Raw genomic sequence first — 26507 nt, 5'->3', positions numbered from 1 at the left:
GGATAGGGAAGGGCACCAGTAGAGTGAAAAAAAATTGCTGATGACAGGATGATTGTTAGACTGAGGCCTGGGAAAATCTGGGTAGGGAACAGGATTGATAGCAAAAGTGGAATGGTAAAGACATCACCCTGGTAAAAACAACGTTAGCTCCTTAAAGGTGAGGAAAGATGAAAGTACAGAGATTTTAAGGTCAAGAGGGAAATTGAATTCTACATTGGCTGGCTATCTGGTGACTGATGGTGGCATGGAGTCCACAAATGATGAACAAGAGGGTAGTTGAGCAAGGGTGACCACTCAGGCAAAGTTCGATCATCTGAATTTGTTGTTGATTCATGTGACACAAATCTATAATTTGTTAGCTCTCTACAGCAGCCTGAGAACAGCAAAAGGGAATGGGGAGAGTTGTCCAGAGTCAGAAGGGTGACAGGCATTCTAAGGCGGTAGGCAGTGTTTCCATGTAATGGCTCACCATGGGAAATCTAGAACTGTGATAAAAGGTCTAGGACGGTGGTTTTCAATCTGTTTCTTGGAGCTCTAAGAATCCACCACACAGTGCCTGGGCATGAGTAGGGGGTATGTTAGGAACCGTCCTCTGATTAACTAAAGTGGATTTTTATCTGCTACTTACTGGATTTCCAAATAAGCTCTCATAAGAAGAAAGGGTTCTTTTGCTAGGACGAAAAGGTTTAAAAAACACTGCCCTAAAAAAAGCAGGAGTGGAGGAGCTAAAGTTTCAAAGATGACAGGAGAGAAGTCACAGAAGGAAGGAAATGAAGAAGCCTTTGAGTGCAGTTAGACTGCGAGCTTGCAGAGAATGGGAAAGGAAGCACACGAACCTTATTCAGAGGACCAGTAGACTGACCCAGAATTTACTCTGGATTATATACATTCTAAGGCTTTGGTAGGTTTTTTCCTGTTGTAGGTACATCCAAGAAAGAGGGTGGGGGTAGGAGTGGGACCAGAATTAAATGTTCTCAAGTAATATCTGTAATAGCATTCATGAACTAGTAGTTTACCTTTGTGGTATTTTGCTCAGAGGCTACTGATGATGATGCTGTGTGACAGTTATTTGAAACATTATATAGGGATCCCTGGGTGGCGCAGCGGTTTGGCGCCTGCCTTTGGCCCAGGGCGCGATCCTGGAGACCCGGGATCGAATCCCACATCGGGCTCCTGGTGCATGGAGCCTGCTTCTCCCTCTGCCTGTGTCTCTGCCTCTCTCTCTCTCTCTGTGTGACTATCATAAATAAAAAAAAAATTGAAACATTATATAAATTACTCCACTTGTTGGGTAAAAGGAGCAAAAGAACCTAAAAAGTCTACATAATAAAAGAATGTCTCCAGAGCAGTGGTTCTTGACTTTACACGGGTCATGGACCTTGTTGATAATCTGATGAAAACTACAGACCTCTTCCAGGCCAAAAAAAGTAAAATTCTGCATAAAATTCCGGGGAATTCATGACCCATCTCCCCCTAAACTGTATCCATGCACCTCAGGTTAAGAACTCTAGATTTGGGTGAACACCTGCAGAGGAGCATCTGATTCTGGAGATCTAGAGTGGGGTTCCAGTCATAGATATATCAAAAGACTTTTCTTGGAAATCATGGAACTTTTCCTTGACTTCTTTCGCCTGTGCCCTCTCCCTCTCCCCCTCAAGCCCTTACACCCAGTAAATCTTTTATATTTTAAATACATGCAGATCTCCCCACCTCCATATTTCAAGTCACTGTCTCATCTAGATTGTAGCACTATATCAATTGATTTCCGTGCTTACATCCTTGCCTCTCCCCTCCTCCTCCCATAGTCTGCATTCCACACAACAGCCAGAGTGACCCATATAAAAAAAGTTTTCATGTCACTCTGTTCATGTCATGTATTCTATTCAAAAGCCTCCAGTGGCTTTCCTGTCTCAAAATATCATGGTATTTGATATTTGGGGTCTTACTGCCTACAGGGTTCTACAAGTTGTAGCCCTGGCTCTCTCACTTCATTTTACTATCATTCTTCTTCACTCTATGCCAGCCACACTGGCCTACTTTCTATTTCTCAAACACTTCAAACCAAGCTTTCTTCCACTCCAGGATCATCATATTTGTTACCTCATAGAACCTCTTGCAAATATTGGCATTGCTTGTTTCCTTATTGAAGTCTTTGCTCCAATGTCACCTCGTCCTGATCACCTCGTATATAATAGCACTTCTACTTTTGTACCATCATTCTGTCCACTTTACTTGCTTTTTGCTTCTTCATGGCACTTAACCACCACCCAACTCATCATCTCTGTTCTTTTGTCTGCTTCCACTAGAACGAAAGCTTCAGGAGAGCAAGGACTTTCTTGTATCCACTGCTGTGTGTCCAGCACTGAGAATAGTGCCTGCTACACAATAGGTACTCAGTAAATACTTTCCAAATGAATGATAGATGACGTATTAGAATACATCCTGAAAAAGCCAGGCAGGATGGCTTTGAGTCTTTAAGTTATAGTAAGATGAGTCAAGGGGCAGCTCAGTCAGTAGAGCCTCTGTCTCTTGATCGCAGGGTTATGCATTTAAGTCCCATATTGGGTGTAAAGTTTACTTTAAAAATGTGATTGTATAGACAAAAAGCACTGAGTATAGCACCTTGTACTTGAGAAAAATAAAAGAGAGTGTTTCCTTGGTTCAAACAATATGATGCTCTTAGTAGAAGGATGAGCCAGAAGAGCTAAGATTATTTTGCCCTGAAGAAGAAATGACCAATTTTTTTAGGCTATTTCCCAAGGAATTCCTATGTCAGTGGCAGGTAAACAACCCCTAAGAATATGTGACTCTTTGAAGTGGCAGGTCCCAAATGGACATTGTGTGATAATAAGTATCCAACTTAGTAAGGATTAATGTAATAAAATTACTGAGGGACTTCCATCTCTAAAGATGAGGAGAGAGGGGTTGCTCAGATCAGGTTACTTCTGTATTTTTCTGGCTTTAGAATTTATTTCTCAGCCCCTACTGATCCCTACCTTGTCTTGGCAATCTTGAGGACTTGCAGCCTTGGTGGTGAATTCTGGGGTATTTTTGCCAAAGTGGACACCGGCTTACTTACTGCCTGGTCACTTGCAAAGGTAAACTCTTAATGTGGCCTTCTTTGAAGGAATACCTCTTTATTTTTAAGTTCATGGGTAATGCTTTTCTGTGGAACAGATACAAACAGAAGAAGGAGGTGGAGCATAGGTTGTCTGCACTGAAATCTGCTGTGGAAAGTGGTCAAGCAGATGATGAGCGTGTTCGTGAATATTACCTTCTTCACCTTCGAAGGTGGATTGGTATCAGCTTAGAAGAGATTGAGAGCATTGACCAGGAGATAAAGATCCTGAGAGAAAAAGACTCCTCAAAAGAGGTAAGCCTGGTCACTGCTTAAATAGCTCAAAAAGCTACTATCAGAGATTTGAATGTCCTACAGGAGAGTAATCAAAATAAAATCCTTTTAAGTCTCCATAAAATCATTGTTCTTGTTAAGATTAGTGGAGGAAGGCTGAAGGTTCATCAGGGTAGCCTTCTCTCTAGCTTACAGTAGTGCTCCCCAGTGCTTTCTCACCTGTAACACACTTATAGCCATGTATAATTTCGTGACATGCCACAGGGAAGGAGACATCTCAGAAGTAAAAATTGGTTTTGGCTGGGGGTGCCTGGGTGGCTCAGTTGGTTAAGAGCCTGCCTTCGGCTCAGGTCATAATCCCAGGGTCCTGGGACCAAGCCTTGTGGCAGGCTCCCTGCTCAGTGGGGTGCCTGCTTCTACCTCTGCCTCTCCCCCCCCCCCCGGCTCGTGGTCTCTCTCGCTCTCCCTGTCAAATAAATCAAACCTTTAAAAAATTGGTTTTGGCTGTGGGAAGTAATAATTGTTGAAGGAATGCACAGGAACGTGAGCCTTTAAAATTTGTCCTTGACTATGATAAAGGAGAAGAGGAATGGGATAGGAATGGAGAAGAAGAGTGACACTGGAGGAGAGTGAGAAAACAGTAGAAAGAAGATAAAAGGAAAGATTGAGTATTTAGGTTGGGGGAGGAATCAGAATTTAATCTTACACAATGATGCACTCTTACATTCTTAGATCCTCCAAGTATGAGACACAGAAGTACTTTCCCATGCACAAAATGTTAGATATACTGATAGATAAAATCTGGTGAGACACAGCTTTGGCTGTCTTTGAAAATCATCATCCTGTTTTGGAGCTGCTGCTTCAGAAGTTTAGGCTCTGCTGCCACTTATTTTTTGGTGCAAGATTCAAACATGGATTGAGTTGAATTTATCAGCTCACCACAGGCATTTATTTAAGACTTCAGAGAAGCTTTTCTGCTCCTTTTTCTTTTCATTTTACTTATTTATTTGAGAGCGCACATGCAAACACGAGCAGGGAGAGGGGCAGAGGGAGAAGTAGACTCCCCGCCAAACAGGGAACCCAATTCAGGGCTCGATCCTGGGACCTCAGGCTCATGACCTGAGCCAAAGGCAGATGCTTCACTGACTGAGCCACCCAGGTACCCCAGACAAACCTCTTCCTAATTTGATCCATACTAATTAAGCCCAGGAACTCAGGCCTTTTGGTAATATCAACTTTGTTCCTCATGTTAATGAGGATCAAAGAACAAACAATTCTAAGGCCATAAGGCCCCGAGAGCGTATCTGGATGAATGGCTTTCAGGCGTTTTGAGGCTGGACTCTTCTGGGTCTTCTCCTGTCCCGTTTGTTGTTGTTGTTGTTCTTGTTGTTGTTTAATGCTCTCTTATTTGGTTTTGGGATTGGCTCTGGAAAGTGATGAACCTAGAACCAAGTAAGCACCTTTACTTTGACCATACTTTGTTTCGGTATGCCCCTGGATAGCCAAGGTTCCTTCACACATTTCCGTATGCCGTGATATGAACACTACTTACCCCATTCTTTCCCTCTTGCATTTAGGAATACCCTCTTCTAAAAACCTAGGGGTTCATGACAATCAATTGAATAGTTACATCAGAAGGGGTTTTAGAAGGGTCTTAATAATTCAGCTTTAGCACTGAAGGCCTGGCTGTTCAGGAAAGGGACTTCAAATTCAGCTCAAGGGATTTAGCTGGACCGTGGAAAAAGCCTTTGGAATCTCCTTCTTTGGAGGGGAATGTTTTAAAACCGAGCAATCATTTTACCTTTCATGAGATGATTTCTGGGAGAGCTTTCTCCTCCCTTTTCAGCAGTATACTCAGACCTCCTTAGGAGAAATGAGCAGCCTCCACCAATAGTATTCAATTGCTGTCTCTGAGAGAATGATAAATAAGGAGTGAGCAAAGTTTGTATCCAGGGCTTGTCAAGCACCTGAAGACTTAAGAGCTTGCATAGTGGGGTAGTCAAAATGGCAAATGCACTTCTGATAACTTAATTTCCTTTCCAGGAATCAACTTCTTACTCATCTCATCAGGACCGGCCTCCAATGAAACCCTTCATTCTCACTCGGAATGTGGCCCAAGCCAAGTAGGTAGTACTAAAAAGTGGGTTGCCTTTGTAGGTCCCCTGCTTTTATGGCTCAGTTACAGTGCATGAGTAACAGACAGAATGGGCATTGTAAAAAGGCCATACCCTCACCTGTGGTGGTTTTTCTTTCATCAAAAGGGTATTTTTTCTAATACTTTATACATTTGTCTTTTTTTTATATGTCTTCATCAGACATTTCCCTCACAAACTCAAGCCTAAAAATAGGCTCAAAAGAAAACCAACAAAAATAAATCATAAAGAGGAAAGAAATCTAATGGAGAATTACATACTTCAATTGTTTCTCATTATTGCCTTCAGCTACAATTCTCAAAAGGACAGATTTGCCTGTTTAGGATTTAATTCTGAGCTCTTGAGATGCTTTTCTGTTGGGTGGCAGGAAAGGCTCCTTCCTCTGTACCTTTTAGACCCACTAACTATAAATACCCCTTCCACATTGTCATCACTGCTTTGTGTGGGACATTGGCCTCTGGGATTGCTTTCTGGGCAATGATCCTGAGCTATTTATTTTCTCATGAAAGCTCTTGACTTTAATGTACCTTCCTGGATGCCTCTTTTTACATATCCTCACAGGAGTTTACAAAACTCAGAAGCTAGCTGGACAAGGGAACAAGGATGAAACAGACACAGGTTTTGTCACTAAAGAAAAGAGGCTAAAAAAAATTAAAAATAAAAAAATAAAGAGGCTTTTTAATAGTGCTATTAATGTTTAGTTTTCTAAATGTAATGTGATTCTTGCAGAGTATTTGGAGCAGGTTATCCAAGTCTGGCATCTATGACGGTGAATGACTGGTACGATCAGCATCAGAAATATGGAGTGTTACCAGATCAGGGCGTAGCCAAGACAACACCAGGTATGAAGGGGTAGAAGGAAAGTAATTATACTATTGGTTCCTTACTCCCTAGCAATTAAATTCAGACCAAGTATTCTTGCCCCTGAGGAGCAGAAATCTGGACAAAGATTCTAGGCAGTGTTTTTTTTTTTTCATTTATTTTTAAGATAAATAGCAGATGATTCTGGGAGGATGGGGATGCAGCAGCTGCATGATTTTGGAATCCTTTCAGATGTCGTGGCATTAAAAACAGACTCAGCAGCAAGATAGCAAAAGCAAAAATCCATGGACAGCAGTTCCACTTCTGGTAATGGCAGAGTAGGTTGTATCAGGCCAGTCCCTCCTACTGATAACAATTACAAACTGAAGATAATAAAACAGCTATCCAAAGGAACTAGAGAGGAACACCTGGGTCGCTTAGTGGTTGAGCATTTGCCTTTGGCTCAGGGCATGATCCCAGTTCGGCGATTGAGTCCCACCCTCATCAGGCTCCCTGTGAGGAACCTGCTTCTCCCTCTGTCTATGTGTCTGCCTCTCTCTTTCTCTTATGAATGAATGACTGAATGAACAAACGAACTAGAGAATGACCAAGAGCAGACACAGACTGGAGGGTAGTCAACACTTAGAAGGGAATGGTTGGAATTTCTCAAGGGCAGGGACTTTGATTTAACTGTATTCCTGGTGCCCAACTTGGTAATTAGATCATGGTACATACTTGGAGGCATCTTTGGAAGGGAAAGGTGGAGAGGGTGGCCATTATAAAGATGGAAGCAATATGGTATGTTAAAAAAAAAAAAGCATGGACAGACCTGAGGTAACCAATTAATAGGTAGGACATCATCTAGTCCCCCCTGAGCCTCTGTTTCCTTATCTTGTGTATTATTTCATTTGATTCTCTTAACAACCCTATGAAGCAAACATTCTTATCCCCATATTAGGATGAGGAAATGGTGTCTGAGAACTGACTTACACAAAGTCTACATAGCTAGAAAGTGGCCATGCTAGGAGTTGAATTAAGGTCTTAAAATTCCCAATTCCAGGGCTATTTCCACTGTAGCACAGAGAGGAGTGGTCATTTTAAAGGGTTTCTCCCCCATTGGCAGTCTGCAATTGTGGTGATGTGGGGGTAGGTGACACTTGGATAGAAATGTACACTGTTACTGATTGAGAAATGAGTTCGGGGTGACTTTGGCAACTGAAAAATGAGACGGTGTCCCATAAAAGAAAAAACCACAGAGGAAGAGCCTTCATTCTCTATATACACCTTTCCTAAATCTCAGGCTGACACCTAAGCTATGTATGCCTGAGATAGACTCGAAGTGTCCTAGATAGGGCTAAAATAGCCAAATGGAGGATTCAGCTGCTGCCCAATGCAGAGGAAAGAGAATTTGGAATTTTGGTTCTAGACAAATGAATTACCTGCTAAAATGAAAACTCAGGGATGCCTGGGTGGCTCAGTGGTTGAGCATCTGACTTTGGCTCAGGCCCTGATCCCAAGGTGTTGGGATCAAGTCCAGCATTGGGCTCCCTATATGGATCCTGCTTCTCCCTCTGCCTATGTCTCTGCCTCTCTCTGTGTTTCTCATGAATAAATAAACAAACCTTAAAAAAATAAACATCAGTACCTATAGAGGAATGAAACAATTCAGAATGTCTGCAACATAACATTCACAAAGTCTAGGATTTCACCCTAACTACTCTATATATGGGGGAAAGAAAAATAGGAAAATGTGACTTATACTCAAGAGGAAAAGCAGTCAATGGAGACCAATCCCAGATGACACATATGTTGAAATTCACAGAGAAGGACTTTAAAGCAACTTATTTGCATGCTCAAGAGCAGAGGGGAAAATATGCTTGTTATGAATGAAAAAATAAGAAATCTCAGCAGGTAATGTCTAATATAATTTTATATTTATAAACATACCTGCTACCCAGAGGCAAGTATTATTTTAGTCCATATGAACTATTGACCCTTTCTGAGATTACAACATACACATTCTTAAATCATTGTGGGTAGACTTTCAAGTACCTTGTTTCTGGACATGTAACATGTTTATAAACCTCTTAATTTTTAGCAACAGTTAGACAATACCTCCTATTAAAAACACTTCACAAGTTCTATGTAGTAGTGTCAGCCATTGCTGGCATTCTGTCACTAGAGAATACAGCAATATCTGGTGTGTTGCAGGCTTTCAAGATAGTCTGAACTTGAAAAAGTTGGCCCATTAGTCGTATCTGTTGGATGTAAATTTGCCTCCTCATTCACTTTGAGTCAAGAATTAAAACTGTGAACCTCACTTTCTCTTATTGGTGGGTAATAACTAAAAATAAAGATTCTATTTTCATGCACAAAAGAAGAAAAAAAGGAAAAAATAGCAAAGTAGGAACTATACACGAAAAATTCTGAAACTGAAAAATACAATATCTCAAGTTTGGAAACCATTGGATGAGGTTAACTGCAAATTGGCAGTGAAAGAAGAAGGTATCATTTAACTCGAAGATGGATGAGTACAAATTAGTCTGAGAAACAAAAACAATTGGAAAAAAAGTAAACAGAGCCTCTATGACCTGTGGAACAAGGTAAAAAGGTCTATCGTATGTATGTACAATTAAAATACTAGTAGAAAGGGGGAGAGAGAAGGGGCCAGAAAAAAAAATTGAAGAAACTATGGCTGAAATGTTCCCTAAATCAGTGAAACACAAATATACAGCTTCAGAAATCTAATCAAGCCCCATGCAAGTTAAATAGAAAGAACACCACATATAAGCACATCATAGTCAGACTGTTGAAAACCAAAGGAAAAGAGAAAATCTTAAAAGCATCTAGGAATAAAGTACACATTACATTTAGAAAAACAATGGTATGAGTTGTTCTGACTTACCATTAGAAACAGTGGGAGCAAATAAAAAAAAAAAATTAAAAAAGGGATCCCTGGGTGGCGCAGCGGTTTAGCGCCTGCCTTTGGCCCAGGGCGCGATCCTGGAGACCCGGGATCGAATCCCACGTCGGGCTCCCGGTGCATGGAGCCTGCTTCTCCCTCTGCCTGTGTCTCTGCCTCTCTCTCTCTCTCTGTGACTATCATAAATAAAAAAAAAAGAAAGAAACAGTGGGAGCCAGAGACAGTGGAACAAACACCTAAATAAGTGTTGGGGGTGGGGAAGACCTGTCACCCCAGAATTTTATACCCAGTGGAAATACCCATAAAAACAAAGTCATAATGAGGACATTTTAGATAAAGCGGAAGGAAGTCTTCACCCTGAAACTGGCATTATGGGAATTCTGAAGGAAGTTCTTTAGGCCGAAGGGAACAATGCCAGATGGAAACCTGGATAATCCAGAAATGAGGAGCAGCAGAAATGGTGATTACATGGGTAAATACAAAAGACTATCTCCCTCCCACCTTTTCAAAACTACATAAGGCTTCTTAAGGCAAAAATTATAATATCGTCCAGTGGAGATTATAATATATGTAGATGTAATACATGATAGCTATAGCAAAAAAGACAGACTAGATGGAACCATTTTTGTGAGATTATTTTGTTTTATATAAAGTAGTGCATAATATCTATTGCTTTGTAACAAATTACTCCAAAATTTAGCAACTTAAAATAATAAACATTTATTGTCTCACGTATTTTCTGAGGGCAAGGAATCCAGGATCAACTTAACTGGGTGATTCTGAGTAGGGGCAGCAGTCTTCTGCAAGCTGGAGGATCTGCTTCCAGCTCATTGGCTCATTCATGTGGCTATTGACAGGAGGCCTCTCCTTGTGGGTCTCTCCATGGGACTGCACACAGCTAGGAGCTTCCTTTCACCCAAGTGAATGATTGGAGTGAGAATGATCAGCATAGAAGCCTTGGTTATCTTTTAGAACCTAACATTGGAAATGACATACCATGACTTCTGCCATATTCTGTTGGTCATGTGGTGTGGGAAGGGGTACTCTGTAAAAGCATGAATACCAGGAGGCTGAGATAGTTGGGGTCCATCTTTGAGGCTGCCTCCCACATGGTTCAAAATTAATTCTAAGTAGACTGGAAAGTTAGGAGGGAATATTGTATTACCTAGAGCAACCACTTAAAAAATAATGCATCAAGGGGCACCTGGGTGGCTCGGTTGAGCATCCAACTCTTGATTTCAGCTCAGGTCATGATTTCCAGGTCATTAGATCAAGGCCTGCATTGGGCTCACACTCATCATGAAGTCCGCTTGGGATGCACTCTCGCTCTCTTGCTCTCTCTCTCTCTCTCTCCCTCCCCCCTCCCCCCAACTCACTCTCCCTCTCCAAATAACATTATATAAATAAATAAAATATTTTAAAAATGTATCAAGAGAATGAGAAGACAAGCCACAGGCTAGCAGAAAATATTTGCAAAGAACACATCTGATAAATGACTCTTACCCAAAACATACAAAGAATTCTTAAAACTCAACTTAAGGAAACAAGTACCCCTCAATTGAAAGATAGGCAGAAGACCTGAATGGACATCTCACCAAAGAAGATATATAGAGGGCAAATAAGCATATGGAAAAGAAGCCCAACATCATATGTCATATAAGAATGGCTGGAATCCAACACCGACAATACCAGAGGCTGGCACATATATGGAGCAGCAGGGACTCACACTCCCTGCTGATCGGGATGCCAGGTGGTACAGCCACTCTGGAAGACAGTTTCTTACAAAGCTAAACATACTCTTATCATAAGATCCATCAGTCCTGCTCTTGACATTTACCCAAATAAGCTGAAAAGTGAGTGTACAAAAACCTGCACACAAGTGGTTATGGTAGCTTTATTCATAATTGCCAAAACTTGGAAGCAACCAAGATGTCCTCAGTAGGTTGAATGGATAAAGCATGGTACATCCAGACCATAGTATAGTATTCATTGCTTTTATTAAAAAGGGGGGGCTATCAAGCCACAAAAAGACACAGGAAAGCCTTAAATACATATTACTAAGTGAAAGAAGCTGGTCCGGGAAGGGTACATGCTCCATGATTACAACTATAGGACTTTCTGGAAACCACAAAACTGGAGAGACCATAAACAGATCAGTAATTGCCAGAGGTTGGAGAAGGGGCAGATAGGTGGAGCACGGAGGATTTTTAGGGCAATGAAACTCTTCTGTATGAGAGCATAATAGTGGATACATGTCATTATGTACATTTTTCCAAACCCATAGAATGTACAATACCAAGAACCCTGTTGTAAACTGGACTTTGGACAATACTGATGTGTCAGTTTGTTGATTGTAAGAAATGTACTACTCTGGTACAAGATGTTGATAGTGGGGGAAGCTATGCATCTGTGGGGGCAGGGAGTGTATGGCAGCACTGTGTAATTTCCATTCAGTTTTACTGTGAACCTAAAACCATTTGAAAAAATAGTCTATTTTTAAAACTAATGCAAAGAGACAAAGCTTTATAGTCAATAGTGAAAATAAGAAGAAAGCAACCAAGAATGATGAGGCAAAAACAAAACAAAACAAAACAAAACAAACAAAACAGATAAAGTGAACAGAAAACCAATAGCAAAATGGTAGATCCCATTCCAATCATAACAGTAATTATCCTAAATGTAAGAGGAATAAACCTTCAAATTAGAAATCAGAGATTGATTTCAGACTCAGCTGTATGCTGTCTACAAGAGATGCATTTTAAATATAAAAGCACAGATTGGTTGAAAGTAAAAAGATGAAAAAGGATATACCATGCTGACAGTAAGCATAAGAAAGCTGTAGTAGCTATAATAACATCAGATAAAGTAGACTTCAAGACAGAAGGTGTTACTGGATATAAACAAGGGCATTTCATACCAACAAAAGGAGCAGTTTATCTGGAAGACTTAGCAGTGATAAACATGTCTGTATCTAATAACAAGCTTTAAATTATATGAATTAAAAACTGACAGACTTAAATGAAGAAACAGACAAATCTACAAGCACAGTTGGAAAGTTTGATACTTCTCTTTCACTAAGAAAGCATTACTAGACAGAAAATCAATAAGGGTATGGATTATCTGGACAATACTAACTAGCCGCCACCTTAACCTCTTTTACAGTTATAGAACAATGTATCCAACAACCGGAAATTATACCTTTTTTCAAATGCACATGGCACATTCACCAAGAGAGATGATATTCTGAGCCATCAAATAAGTCTCAATAAGTTTGCAAGATTGAAATCATGCTAAATATGTTTTCTGGCCACAATGGAATTAAATTAGCAATCAACAACATACCTAGGAAGTCTTCAAATATTTTTAAATTAAACAACATGCTTGTAAGTAACTCATGGGTCAAAAAAGAAATCACAAAATGAGAAAATATTTTTAACTGAATGACAAAGTATATTAAAATTTGTGGCATACAACTAAAGCCGTGCTGACAGGGAAATGTATAATTTCCAATACTTATATGTATAATATTCAATACTTCTATTAGGAAGAAGAGAAAGGTAAAATTAATTGCCTAAGATTCTATTTTAAGAAGTTGGGGGAAACAAAATAAACCCAAAGTAAATTGAATAAAGGAAGCAATAAAGATGTAGAGAATCCTGGGATGGTGGTGGTGGTGATGCACAAAAGTTGCACATATGTGTACCCTCCTGACCTGGTAGTTTCATTCCTAGGTTTATACCTAAAAGTAATGAGACCATTTGTCTACAGAAGGCTTATACAAGAATGTCCAAAGCAGCATTATCTGTAATAACCCAAACTGGACGCTACTCAGATGCCTATATAGGATAGAATAGATAAAGTAGTTTTGGTGTGTTCACAGATTAAATACTATTTAGCAGTAAGGTTGAACTACCTCTAGTTCTTGAGCTATCAGTGGCAAAGATAGAATTTTGCAAACCTAATTATGAGTGAGAAAAGCCAGACACAACAGAACATGCACTATACGATTCCATTCATAGGAAGTGCCCAAACAGGTGAAACTTGTATATGCTGGTATAGTGGGACGCCTGGGTGGCTCAGCGGTTGAGCATCTGCCTTTGGCTCAGGGCGTGATCCCTGAGTCTGAGGATCGAGTCCTACATCAGGCTCCCTGCATGGGGCCTGCTTCTCCCTCTGCCTCTCACTCTGTGTCTTTCATGAATAAATAAATAATTTTTTTTAAAAGGCCGGTATAGTGTTCACCTTTAGTGGGGGATCATGAATGGAATTGGACTTGAAGGGGACTTCTGTGGAGTTAGTGTTTTGCATCTGATTTGAGTGCTGATTACATGGATGTGTTCAGATGTGGAAATTCATTGAGCTGTGCCACGTTTATGTATACGTTTACATGTATGTTTCAGTAATAACACAAAAGAAAAAAATCTGGGCAACCTTTTTCAACAAACTAGGTGACCGCGTATCCCCCTGAACTTCAAAATAAAAACAAATAAGAGCAAGTCACTCATATCCACAAGATCAACAAGTGATTGGCATCTGTGTAGGAGAAAGCAGAAAGTGTTGACAGACCATCTGAGAGAACTGACAAACCAGCAGAATTCCAAAACAGCAAACAGGTATTCCCTTAAAAGTGTGGCAGTACCAATTTAAGGACAGCAGTTGAAATGGGAGGGGTTTTGCCCTCCAACAAAAACTGAGTTCAGGGAACCCTGTGGTCAGAGTCTGAAAGAGATGGATAAGTCTAATCTTTAAAGAACTCTTGAAAAGGACCCACCAGATCTTGCTTCCAGGACAGGGTCCCACACTGAGGAGAATATGCTGAGAATGGAATTGAAATTGAGTAGAACAGGGACCATAAATAAGAAGGAAAGAGAAGATTCAAATAAAAGTGGGAGAGAGGACCAGAGCCAAGAACTCCAATGAAGCAAGTCATCGTATTTCTTTAACAGACATAAAAGCAGAAAGGGGAGCCTCTTTGAAGTTTGAAGAGCCACCCTGAACCATACTTTCTAAAAGTTCAGGAAAACCTACAGTGCATAAGAATGAACAACAGATGGCAGTGATGGTTGCACATCTCTGAATATACTAAACCACTGAACTGTACACTTTAAATGGGTGGATTTTATGGTATGTGAAATATATCTCAAGCTGTGAAAAAACTTAATGTAAAATTATCAAGGTTACATCCCACACAAAATTATTATAAAGGGGGGAAAGGGGAGAATCAAAAACTTTCCAGAAAGTTACACTCAAAAACCAATAAATCTAAAATATATATACTGTTTTTAAAAATTTGATGAAGTTAAAAAAATTAAAAATTAAAAAAATTTTTGATGAAGTTAATATGTTCATTGCTAAAAAATATATAGTTCAAAATTAGTTGGAAGGCATTAAGAAAACTGTTTAAGACATGGACAAACAATATAAAGCAGGATTCATAAAACAGAAATGTGGTGACAACTTGTGAGAAATAAGAATTATTTCAGAAGTAAAAACTAAACCAGAAGAAAACAAGAATTGGTGAACAAAACAAAAAGCCTTGCTAAGGTAAAAAAGGAAACTTTTTTTGTTTTTTAAATTTTTTACAAGATTTTGTTTATTTATTCATGAGAGACACAGAGAGGGAGGCAGAGACATAGGCTGAGGGAGAAGCAGGCTCCCTGTAGGGAGCCCAATGCAGTACTCGATCCTCCGGACCCTGGTATCACACTTTAAAAAAAAATTTTTTAAAGGAAACTTTTAAATAAAAAACACAACTCGAGAAAAAGTGTCAAGTACTAAAAGATAGCAAAGAATATCTGATTTACAGATAACAGGATTATCTGCAGAAGAAAACCAAAGCAAGGAAAAAGAATAAATGCTAAAAGCTAGTGTTAAGGAAACTTTCCTGGAATTAAAAAAAAATTTACTTTGATAAAGCACACCGTGTACTTGAGACCAACCACAAGACACATTGTAATAAAATTACTAGACTTTAAAGAAGTGGGAAAAAATACTTTGACATTTCGGCAAAAACAGTAGATGATTTATAAAGGAAAGAAAATTCTACATCATCCTCCAACTTTTGTAACATCAATGCTTTGTGCCAGAATAAAATGGAGAGTAACATATTTAAGATACTCAGGGGGAGGAATGTGAGCCAAGAATATTATATCCGGTAAAACGAGCTGTTAAGTATAAAGGGTACAGACATTTATCAACATACAGGAGCTCAGGAAATATTGTTCCCACGATCCCCTCCTAAGGAATTTGCTAGAGAATGAGCTACAGACAACCAAAATGATGAGAAGGACATCAACTGGTGGTGAGCACTATAGTCACTTGTAGAACTAAAACTAAGTGGGATAAAAAGGGAGAGAGCAGAGTATGTAATGTTTATATGCCTTGGTGCTCAGATACTGGAGATACAGTACAACTATTTTTGAAAATGGCAAATTGGGGAAAGCGTATGTAAGGAAAAAAACTGATCTCAGTCATTATATTGGTGGAACTGTTAGTGTTATTCCAAGGCTGTGTGTAATGTGAGATAATATACATAATTATTACTCTAATCCTATCCTGTCTTTGAGAAGTAAGACTTTTAGTGTGGAAAAATACAGATGTAATTTCAAAAACGTTTAAGTTAGAAATAAACCTGTAGTGCTGAATAGGAACTCATGAGAAATTTTATTTATTTATTTATTTATTTATTTATTTATTTATTTATTTAGAGAAATTTTATTGAAAAGTAAACACACACACAGCTTGTGGTCTTGAAAGACCATTCCCATTAAAAGAAACCAGGATGCCTTAAAGAAATAGCTAATTCCAAGTCTGGGGCAGGAAATGGACAAGATGAACTAGGAACATCTTGTTACAGAGACAGGGAAGACGTTTTCAAAGCTAACTAGGGTCATATCAATAGGACTCAGAAGCTATTTGAAAATGTCTCCACTGGCCAGAGACATTGTGACTTTAAAAAGGGTAATAGGCAATAGCAATGAGCACAGCCAGAGGCTACATCTGGGTTTCTAATATCATTCCCCCCCAAAAAAAAGAAAAACAAAAAACAAAAAAAAAGGCCACTTAGGGAAATGGCTGCTTTTAGGCTGGGGCAGAGAGTATACAAGATGAGCCTAAAGCATCTTTTGTACTAGAAAATAAAGAAACACTCAATAAATAAATAATCTTATAAAGGATGCCTGGGTGGCTTAGTGGTTGAGCGTCTGCCTTCTGCTCAGGGAGTAATCCCGGGACCCTGGGATCAATTCCCTCATCGAGCTCCCCGCAGGGAGCCTGCTTCTCTCTCTGCCTGTGTCTGTGTGTGTCTCATGAATCAATAAATTAAACCTTTAAAAAAAACCCCACAATTTAAGTATGTTAATGAGACACAGGCCAGCTGAAAGAATTCTTGCTGGCCAAAACTGGAAGAATTTCAAAAGGAAAATAACAGTATTGGATTACAATACAAAAAAATCAAACATCCATGGGTCTATAGTGAAAGAGATAAATGATCAAATAAATACATGGACAAGGAGAGACAAAGCTCCCCTACAGAAAAACTTCTCAATAATTTGTGAATATACTCTTGACTCAAGGACTTGGAGCATAACTCCTCATGCTTCAAGTGTGGGCTGTTCAGTGACTTCTAAAGACAACAGTATGGAAGTGGAAGGGGGCAGGGGGAGTAACATCACCATTGGGAACCTTAAAAACACTATCTTAGTAGGATGATCTAGGTTAACATCAGCATTGAGAAGTGATGTTGACGGTATGTTGCCTCGATTGGATGTGATGAGAAGGGCACTTCAGCCTTTGTGATAACTCTTCCAAAACCCATAACCCTGGTCTAATTTTGAGAGAACATCAGGCAACCCTAAATTGAGGGATATCCTATAAAAATACCTGATCAGTACTCACCCAAACTGCCCAGGTCCTCAAAAACAAGGAATATCTGAGAAATTGTCACAGCCAAGAGGAGACTAAAGAGATAAGAGACAGGGCACCAGATATAATGTGGCATTCTGGATGGGATCCTGGAGCCAAAAAGGACGTTAGGTAAAATCTCAAGGAAAAAGTAGTAGAAGATGCTCACAATAGGTGAAACTGGGTACAGATAGAAGGGAAATTCATACTATTCAATTTTTCTATAAATTTAAAACTATTCTAAAATGTAAAAGCTTATTTACATATTTTTTTAGAAATCCTTATGGTTGGTTAAAACTCATCAGATACATTTAAATCCATAAGTCAGGGATCCCTGGGTGGCGCAGCGGTTTGGCGCCTGCCTTTGGCCCAGGGCGCGATCCTGGAGACCCGGGATCGAATCCCACATCGGGCTCCCGGTGCATGGAGCCTGCTTCTCCCTCTGCCTGTGTCTCTGCCTCTCTCACTCTCTCTCTCTCTCTCTGTGTGACTATCATAAATAAATAAAAAAAATCCATAAGTCATATTTAAAAACAAAAATTGTTCAGTTTCAGAGAACAAGGAACCCATTGATTACCTTAGTAAGTGGTAAATAAAGTGAAAGAATCAAGCATTGATCTTGTATTTTTTTCCCCCTGGGTAACTACATAGGAGTGGTTGAGGGGAAGCCTCTCTTTAGAAAAGCATTCTAGTCAATAAAAAATAAATGTTAAAATTAGGAGTATCAACATTTTGAAACCCCCAGAAAATCCATGAATCCAGCCATCAAGCATCAAAAGCTGCTAACAGCACCTGGGACACAGATGTTACTCATACACCTGACGAGGGAGCACAGCACCAGCTAGAGTCATGCCAAAGGGATCAGCCCTGAGTCAGATCAGGCCTCTGTATCCACTTGCCAGTCTGCAGAAATACAGAAGACCCTATTGAAACAGCAGCATGACTATGCAGTCAGCAAGATCCAGATTTGGGGAAACTCTACATGTCAAATGCTCTAATTCCTTCAATAGAGAACTTGGAAGAAAGGGATGGAATTGAAGCCTGTAGGTTAAGAAGATACTAAAATATTTTTAAATGAGGAAGACTAGCCTTAAAAACTTTATGCTAGGGACACCTGAGTGTCTCAGCGGTTGAGTGCCTGCCTTCAGCTCAGGGCATGATCCTGGAGTTCCGAGATCACGTCCCACATCGGGCTCCCTCTGCCTTCTGTGTCTCATGAATAAATAAAATCCTGGGCAGCCCTAGTGGCTCAGCAGTTTAGCGCCACCTTCGGTCCGGGGCATGATCCCAGAGACCCGGGATCGAGTCCCACGTCTGGCTTCCTGCATGGAGCCTGTTTCTCCTCCTGCTTGTGTCTCTGTCTCTGTCTCTCTCTCTCTCTCTCTCTCTCTCTCAATAAAATCTTTTTAAAAAATAAATAAAAATAAAATCCTTAAAAAAATAAAAACTTTATGCTAAGTGAAAGAAGTCAGACCCAAAGACCATATATTGTTTGATGCCATTAATAGGAAATTTCCAAAACTGGCACATCTTTGAGAGACAGAAGGTAGCTTGCTGGCAGCCAGGGGCTAGGGGGATGGAAGGAATGGGAATCAGCAGTATGTGGGCACAAGGATGTGTCTTTGGGGTAATGGAAATTGTTTTTCATTGGTGATGGTTTCACAACTCTATTAAAAATCATCAAGTAAAAAAAGGTATAAATGGACATCTCTGGCATCTAGGGATGTGCACTTGGGTCCTAAAGCTACAATAAACTTCAGGAAGTTACTACTATAAAAGTTGGCATAATGGTTGCCTTTTGGGAGGGGAAGGGAGGAGTTCTGATTTGGAAAATGTTTGGAGAAGCTTTTGGTATAGGTACAGAAGCTCTATTTCTTGGCCCAAATGGAGACTACAGACATCTAGCCTCATAAAAACTTATATATATTTTTGTGTGATTTCCAGTATCTTTTATTTTACCATAAATGTTTTTAAAAAAAAGGTTAGTAAGCTGTTGGAAGAGCTCAGATCCTGTGCATTTCATTTTTCATCATAGTAATGAGATTTTTTTTATGTAAATGCCTTTATTTGAACTAATGCATTGCTACCAGATTACATCACTTTTCAGAGTTAGCGTAACATTATGATCTCAGAAAGTACAGCAAACAGCTTGACAAAGCAAGAGTACATTAAGTCTTACATATGTATTTTTATTTTTTAGTGACCTCATCTCCTTGTTTTAGGTGTAAAATTAGAAAATTTATGGTATGCTTAGCATGGTTGGCCTACGTATCCGGTCCACGTTCTGAGCACACTCTCTCCTCAAAAGTGTCATATTCAACAGCATTTTCAATCTAAAGAGAGAGTTTGATGATACAGGTTTTAAAACAAGCATATATTGAACCAAGTCTTTTAAGACAAAATATGTCAACTGTTTACAGCTTGGGTGTGAGAGGGCAGATGCAAAATCAAGGAACACTTTTCCTCTACCTATAATGTATGGTTTTTACGTACTTGAAGACCCCTTAAAAAAAGTAGCAAAATCAGCAGTCTTATTTAATGTAATCAAAATATCCTTAAATGTACAAAAAGATCACGCAGAAAGAATACTGTAAAAAGATACATTCCGGGTAGCCAGGAAAATGCTCCTTTACCTCGCAAAGGGAAATACAAAATTAATGCAGAAGAGGGATGTAGCAGTTGTTTTAATTTCTTTTGGGTGTACATGGCATAACAAGTGCCATTTGGACTTCAGACCCTGTTCTAAACCAGTGTCAAATAGCACAGATATTCTTTTCTGGTAGGTTCAACTGCCCTGTGATTTAGTTTGACACACACACACAGAAGTGAATAACTAATAAAGGAACTGGATGGAGGAGAAAAGTCACCTGCAGTCCCTCCTTCCTGACATACCACAAATCATTAAATATTTCTTTACTTGAGCCTTTTTGGCCTGATGTAGGTTCTGTTGGGCAGTTGGTGTTTTTGGTGTGTGTGTGTACACGCACATACAAGAGTTGGTATTTGGCCTTTTTAGGGGGAAATCTTTCAGAAATTCATTCTGTGAATTCAACTTTTATGTTCTTGCCTTCTTGTGAAAATCACTCAGAGCATCATTTCTTAACTGTTATTTAACACATCAGGTATTTAACAATGTAAGTACTCTCCATGACTCTTCGGGCCCCCAGGGTAGGTAGCTACCTGTCTTCCTTGTTCTCCTTTTTTGCAGCTCTGTTCAGAATGGAGCTGAGGCCCCTGACAGTCCTTCCATTTCTCACCCTTGCTTTCTCATTTTTCCACTGTGGCAGAGCTCAAAAGAGGTACCCAGCAACAGGAAGATCAGGAACAAAAGGAGGACGAGGATGATGAGCAAATGCTCCACAGAGCTCGGGAGTGGGATGACTGGAAGGACACCCATCCTCGTGGCTACGGCAACCGACAGAACATGGGTTAATCTTCCCACAACAAGATGGGACTACAGGGGCTCACATCTTCCCTGCCAAGGAAAGCTGTGCAGTCTTCCCTGGGCTCCTGCTTCAGCTGTGTACAACGAGGGCAAAGATGCTTAATCTTGCTTTGCGTTCAATAAAGTGTCAAGCAATTAAGTGTGTATTTGTACCCTAGGTGATGAGCCAGCAATCTTGTTTTGGCATTCTCCTCCTCATCATGGCATATTCCAATTTCTTAAGTGGAAAGAAAAAAGTACTGAGAAGTGGCTCTGTATAATCAATGGCTGTATGAATTATCTTAAAAATATAATAAAAGTCCCTTCTATTACATGACCCTGTGCAGAAATTTGGGTATCAGCTGCTTTGTTTTTGAGGGGGAGGGGGTCAGCTGTGGGTCCCCTCAAGCTTACAGGGAGATCCCTGTCATCTCTCTTTGATGTGGGCAGTAAATTTCCCAACATCCGAGCTGCCCAGAGGAGCTGGAGCTTGCTTTCTCCTTCCTGCCCTAGCACTGTGGAATGACCTAACACTCTGCTTTATAAGGGACAGGTGCGAAAGCCAGGACTCTTCCTGCCACACAGCACTAATTTCGGAAAATAGAGCTGCAAATGAATGAACCGTTAAGAATCCTCTCTCCTTGGTCTGCCTTGGCCAGGAGAAATGAGAGAAATAGGTAAGGTGCTGTGTGAGAGTCATCCTTGTGTGTGCAACTGGGGCTAGGACCTTGACTCTCCTGGGACTATTTGCCTTAGCCCTTAGGGTGAAGAGCAGCTCAGGCTGTAGTCCAGCTCTTAACTGGGCTATCCTAAGACCATTCTGACCCTGCTTGCCTATGCTGCACGATACCTGGCATGGTCTGTAGTGGTAAATGTGCCATGGCAGTCACTTTGCTGTTAGTACATGTTTGCAGCCATGCCCATAACTGGGTGCAGAGTGAGGAGGGTGGCACAGATGACATGGAAAGGTACCTACTCTCTGGCAGAAGTCCTCAGCTCTTGGGTTGATTCCTTAAAACAGCAGCCATGTGTTGAAACATGATCTGTGTAGAAAACATTCTTTTGTTCTATGTGACAGGCACACAGGTTTGGGGTTTTTTTTAAGATTTTATTTGAGAGCAAGACAGAACAAGTGGAGTGGGGAGCAGGGGGAGAGGGACAAGCAGACCCCCTGTTGTGGGGCTTGATCTCAGGACCCCGAGATCATGACCTAAGCCAAAGTTAGACAGATGCCCAACCGAGCCACCCAGGCGCTCCTTAGGTTTGCTTTTAAGAGGAAGATGACTCAGCCTTCCTATTTTAGCTTCTTCAGTCTAGCTTAGGTTTGAATAGGAGACTGAAGTCCCTCTTGTTTATGGGGTGAGGGGTGTGAGTGGAGGGCTGTGGGGCGATGAGTAAGAGGTCGAGTTTAGTGAGAGAGGACAGAAGACTACCAGTAATATCAGTAATATATTTGTATACAGTTTAATAAAGGACTCACCTCACCTTCACAACAGAAAACTCCGGAAACTGGTAGAGCACATTTTAAGTTTCCCCAAGGCCTGGGGAAGCAAGCGTTCATTTTTAGCTCTCTCCCAATTACTGCGAGGTTTCCTGTAGCGATGGCCTATTTCCTGCCCTTGAAACTCCACTCGGAGTTCATTCTCAAAATGGGTCAGGTTGGGGTTACCCCCTTGGTCTGAGTCTATTTAAAGACAGGCCTTCCAGAAGATCCAACTTAATTAAGCCCCCTCACACATTCTGATACCTAAGAGGTAAACTAGACAAGGAGAGTTTGAATCCTGGCTTTACAAATTGCAACCTGTGTGATCTCCGGCGATACAATTTCTTTGAACTGCTCCTGTTGCCTCAGTTGTAGCAGGGAGTTGTTCAATAGTGACAGCCATTAGAAAAGACGAGCAGCCGAGGAAGAAGTGCCTTCCATTGGAGCTCTGTGATTACAGTCTGTTCACCAAGAAGGGAATGGAAACAGACAGGTCCAGGGCGCCCAACCCAGCACTCCCACGCAACTAGGAATGCAATGACCCTGTGAAATAGGTAGTGCCGTCCCCGTTTGACAGAAGAGAGAACAAAGGCCCCGAGAAGCTGACTTCAAGTTCCTACTAGTAAGCCGTGCTTCCTTCAATTTCCTTTTGCTTCCCAGTCGCTGGTGCTGGTTTGTGTCTTAAAGCTGCTGATCCAGGGCAGCCCGGGTGGCTCAGCGGTTTAGCACTGCCTTCAGCCCGGGGCCTGATCCTGGAGACCTGGGATCGAGTCCTACGTCGGGTTCCCTGCATGGAGCCCACTTCTCCCTCTGCCTGTGTCTCTGCCTCTCCCTCTCTCTGCGTCTCTCATGAATAAATAAATCTTAAAAAAAAAGAAAAGCTCTGATCCAGAGGGAGCAGCTTTTAAAACGGCAAACCCAAAGCACCACTTATACATCATTGGAGCTCTAGAAATTCCTTCTAGGCTGACTCACCAAAGAAAAGGTTATGCCAGCTCCCCCGCCAGGATCCCCCCTCAACTGGGGGGTGAGGGGCAGTAGGAAGACAGAGGCGGTGAGCGGGCCCATCTTCCTCCATCTTCCTCCCGAGTACAGCCAGCCTGAAAAAAGAACCACCTTCTCTACTCCCGCTGTGGCTGGGTCTTTCAGGGTCCTAGAGAGAGCTGGGTTTGGTGGGCTCCCGGAAGCATTCACCAGCTAGTAAACCTTTTGCATATGCTGCTTCTTTCATCCTAACAACCTGTCAGGCGTGAGATGATATCTTCATTTGATGAAGGAGGAAGCGGGCTCAGGAAAAATGGTGCAGTCACGCAGCTGATAAGTAGAAAGAAGGTGCAAACCTATCAGTGTGACCAAAATGTTTGCCCTCAATAGCGGTCCCTTGGTGGCCAGTTGGATTTTTAAAAGGTGAACGCTGGGCAGCCCGCATGGCTCAGCGGTTTAGCGCCACCCTCAGCCCAGGGCATGATCCTGGAGACCCGGGATCCAGGCCCACATGTGGGGCTCCCTGACTGCTTCTCCCTCTGCCTGTGTCTCTGCCTCTCTCTCTCTCTCTCTCTCATAAATAAATAAAATCTTTTAAAAAAGGTGAATGCTGAGCACCATCTTTTCGTGCAGTTCCTCAGTGATTTGTTGCTTCCACTCTTGTCCCTCCCAGCATCCCTGTGAGGGCAGGGGACTGAATGAGCTGATTGCAGGCCCCAGAGGTTGGTGTCAAGAGTCCTGAGCCACTCCAAGCAGAGCAGAGCAGAGTGACTCCAGGCCACCCTGGTCACTTCTGTCATTTAAAACAACTTGCAGGGGCACCTGGGTGGTTCAGTGGGTTAAGCATCTGCCTTCAGCTCAGGTCATTAACCCCAGGGTCCTGGAATCAAGTCTGTGGGGCTCTCTGCTCAGTGAGGAGCCTGTTTCTCCCTCTCTCTCTGCCTCCCCCCACCAGCCGCTCATGCTGTCTCTCTCTCAAATAAAATCTTTTAAAAATAATAATAAAAAATAAAACAACCTGCAAAGGGGGAAACTATGGCAACTAAATCCACCTTTATCACCTGAACCCCACGGTCCTCCTCTGCTCACTCTGGGCCTCCAGCTTGCTCATCAGCACAAGACACATGGCCATCCATTTCTGTTGGATGCTCTACAGCAAGATAGTATTGTTGCCATTGTCTCCTTGCCAAAACAGCTCCTGGACACCTGCATGTTGTTTCCTCACAGTCTGTTTTTAACCCATTCATTGAAGGTACAGCTTAACCTGACACACAGTTTGCTCCTATGCCATAACAAGGAGATGTGGGTTCTAATCCCAACTCTGTGCCCCTTCCAGATGCAGGCAGCCTCTGCCCTACTTAACCTGACAGGCCCAGGTAAGGAGCAAATGAAATCAAATCTGTAACCACACTTGGAACAGTTATAAAACATGGCACAAGAGCAAGGAATGAGAGCCAGAGGCTGCTGGTGAGGGAGGGGGACAGAGGAGGGGATGCATTTTTTTTAATCCAAAGTTTCACAACTCTCTTTTAACCCCTGCCTCTCTAACGCTTTCTCAATCTATTGTCCATATATCACCACCAGCAAGAGGGTTTGTGAAATGCTTTTCTTTGTGTGCTAAATTGACCAGCCAAGGAGAGAATGGTTATGTGCAGTGGAAACTGAGAACCAGTTTTTACAGATCTGCTGGCCAGGCCGCCTTTGCCAAATGTGTGTGACAGCATGGTGAACAAAGTCTTCGATTTCAGCTTCTTGTCCTAACTGGCAATAAGTCCCTCAAAGATAGAGTACAACTCAGCAGTCACTGCGGCTAGCCTCCTCCTATGTGGTATCACGAATCACAAATAATAGCTACTATGCTATGCTATATGCTAGGAGATATACCTTCTTTCTAGTCCTCAGAACAACAGCCCAAATAAGATGTTATTATAACCTCGATTTAGAAATGAGGAAACTGAGGCTCAGAGATGTGATTTCCCAAAAATCACTCAGCCCTAAGTGGTACAGCTAGGCCTGGATTCCAGGTCGACCAGACTCCAAAGGTCACACATTCTTCCAGTCCACTGCAGTGCCTCCCTGGGAAGCGCAGAGCCCAGGGGACATATGAAGGTGGCAATAACACCCCAGTGGCACACGGCTCTGGGAATAACCCCTCCCCCTTCTCTAAGTTCTGAGCAACAATTCCATCAGTTTTGCCCAACAGGCCCTCCAAGGGCACATCAGAGGTCTGCTCATTAGAGGGAAACCCCTACTCAGACACCTAACCTCCCCTCCCCTCCCCTTCCTGGGGCCCCCACATCCCTCAACCTGCAGGGGAACATTCCTGCTCCCAGTGCCAGGCCTACCTGCTCTCCCCCTCCAGTCCTTGCTGATCATTAATCTGTTTTTGCTGTTTTAAAATTTAAAGATTTACTTATTAGAAAGAGGAGGGGCAGAAGGAGAGGTAGAGAGAGAATCTCCAGCAGGTTCTGTGCCCAGCACGGAGCCCAACTCAGGGCTCTATCTCAAGACTGCAAGATCATGACCTGAGACAAAATCAAGAGTCAGACACGTAACTGACTGAGCCACCCAGGTGCTCCTCTCCTGATCTTTAATCATTTAAACCCTCTACCCCAGCCTCTTACTTAGGGGCCCCTATATATTTTTAAGCCAGTTGAAGACCCCCTTGGTCCAAGGCCTTCCTAGACAACTAAAACCAGACCCAGGTGATGAATGCATGAGGCAGGTGCCTGGGTGGCTCAGTCTGTTAAGTGCCTGCCTTTGGCTCAGGTCATGATCCCGGGGTCCTGGGATCGAGCCCCGTGTCAGGCTCCCTGGTCAGGGTTAGCCTGCTTCCCCCTCTCTTGCTCCCCCTGCTTGTGCTCTTGGCCCTGGCTCAGAGAGATTGAGAGATCTGCAGAATGACCTCTCGCTACTTTATGTAACCTATCTTCTCCTTACCTGCTCACCTCCCTGGGTGAGCTCTGGCTTCCCTAACTTCAGGGACCCTGATGGCCAGCACTAGCTCTGACCTTTCCGCTCAGCACCCAGACCTAGATCCTACCATCCACTACACAGGTCCTCTTCATGCACACACACAACTCAAACTCAACAGTCTTGAAATGAACTCATCACACTCCCCACCTGTGTCACTGTCTCAGAGCTTCCTAGGTCCCCAGAGTCTGCTTAGTGCTCAACCTGAGCAGCTCGGCATTGTTTCCGGCTCTTTCCTCCTGACAAAGCAAGCATTCAGTGTTTGTGGAATGAGTTACTGATTGAATGAGTCCCAGCATGAATCACACTTCTTCATCAGGCAGATTCACAACAATCCAGCCTCTCTCTTTTCATATTCAAACAACTTTACATAAAAGACAACCCAGAATCTCTTCACCTTAAAGCTGCAATCATTTCTCTCTCAGACATCCTTTCATCCTATCACTGAAAAGACCACATTTTTACAAAGTGCATTCAATGGAGAGGTCTGTTTTTACAGCTTAACGTATGGT

The 26507-nt window shown here is 41.8% G+C and overlaps 1 protein-coding gene across 2 annotated transcripts in view; it reads left to right on the top strand.

Moving 5' to 3' along the window:
- Positions 1 to 20892, top strand: part of IGBP1 (immunoglobulin binding protein 1) — a 28674-nt gene extending 7782 nt beyond the window's left edge. For both annotated transcript variants that reach the window (XM_055338445.1, XM_055338444.1), the window contains 4 exons: positions 3178 to 3373; positions 5396 to 5475; positions 6235 to 6347; positions 20419 to 20892. In XM_055338445.1, the coding sequence (XP_055194420.1) occupies positions 3178 to 3373; positions 5396 to 5475; positions 6235 to 6347; positions 20419 to 20564 (535 nt within the window). In that variant the 3' untranslated portion in view covers positions 20565 to 20892. The remainder of the gene's footprint in view (positions 1 to 3177; positions 3374 to 5395; positions 5476 to 6234; positions 6348 to 20418) is intronic.
- Positions 20893 to 26507: the final 5615 nt, after the last annotated feature.

This window comes from Nyctereutes procyonoides, unplaced genomic scaffold (assembly GCF_905146905.1).
Source record: "Nyctereutes procyonoides isolate TBG_1078 unplaced genomic scaffold, NYPRO_anot_genome, whole genome shotgun sequence".
Taxonomy (NCBI): domain Eukaryota; kingdom Metazoa; phylum Chordata; class Mammalia; order Carnivora; family Canidae; genus Nyctereutes; species Nyctereutes procyonoides.
The sequence above is the reverse complement of the archived record's forward strand: the minus strand, read 5'-3'. Positions and strand labels throughout refer to the sequence as shown.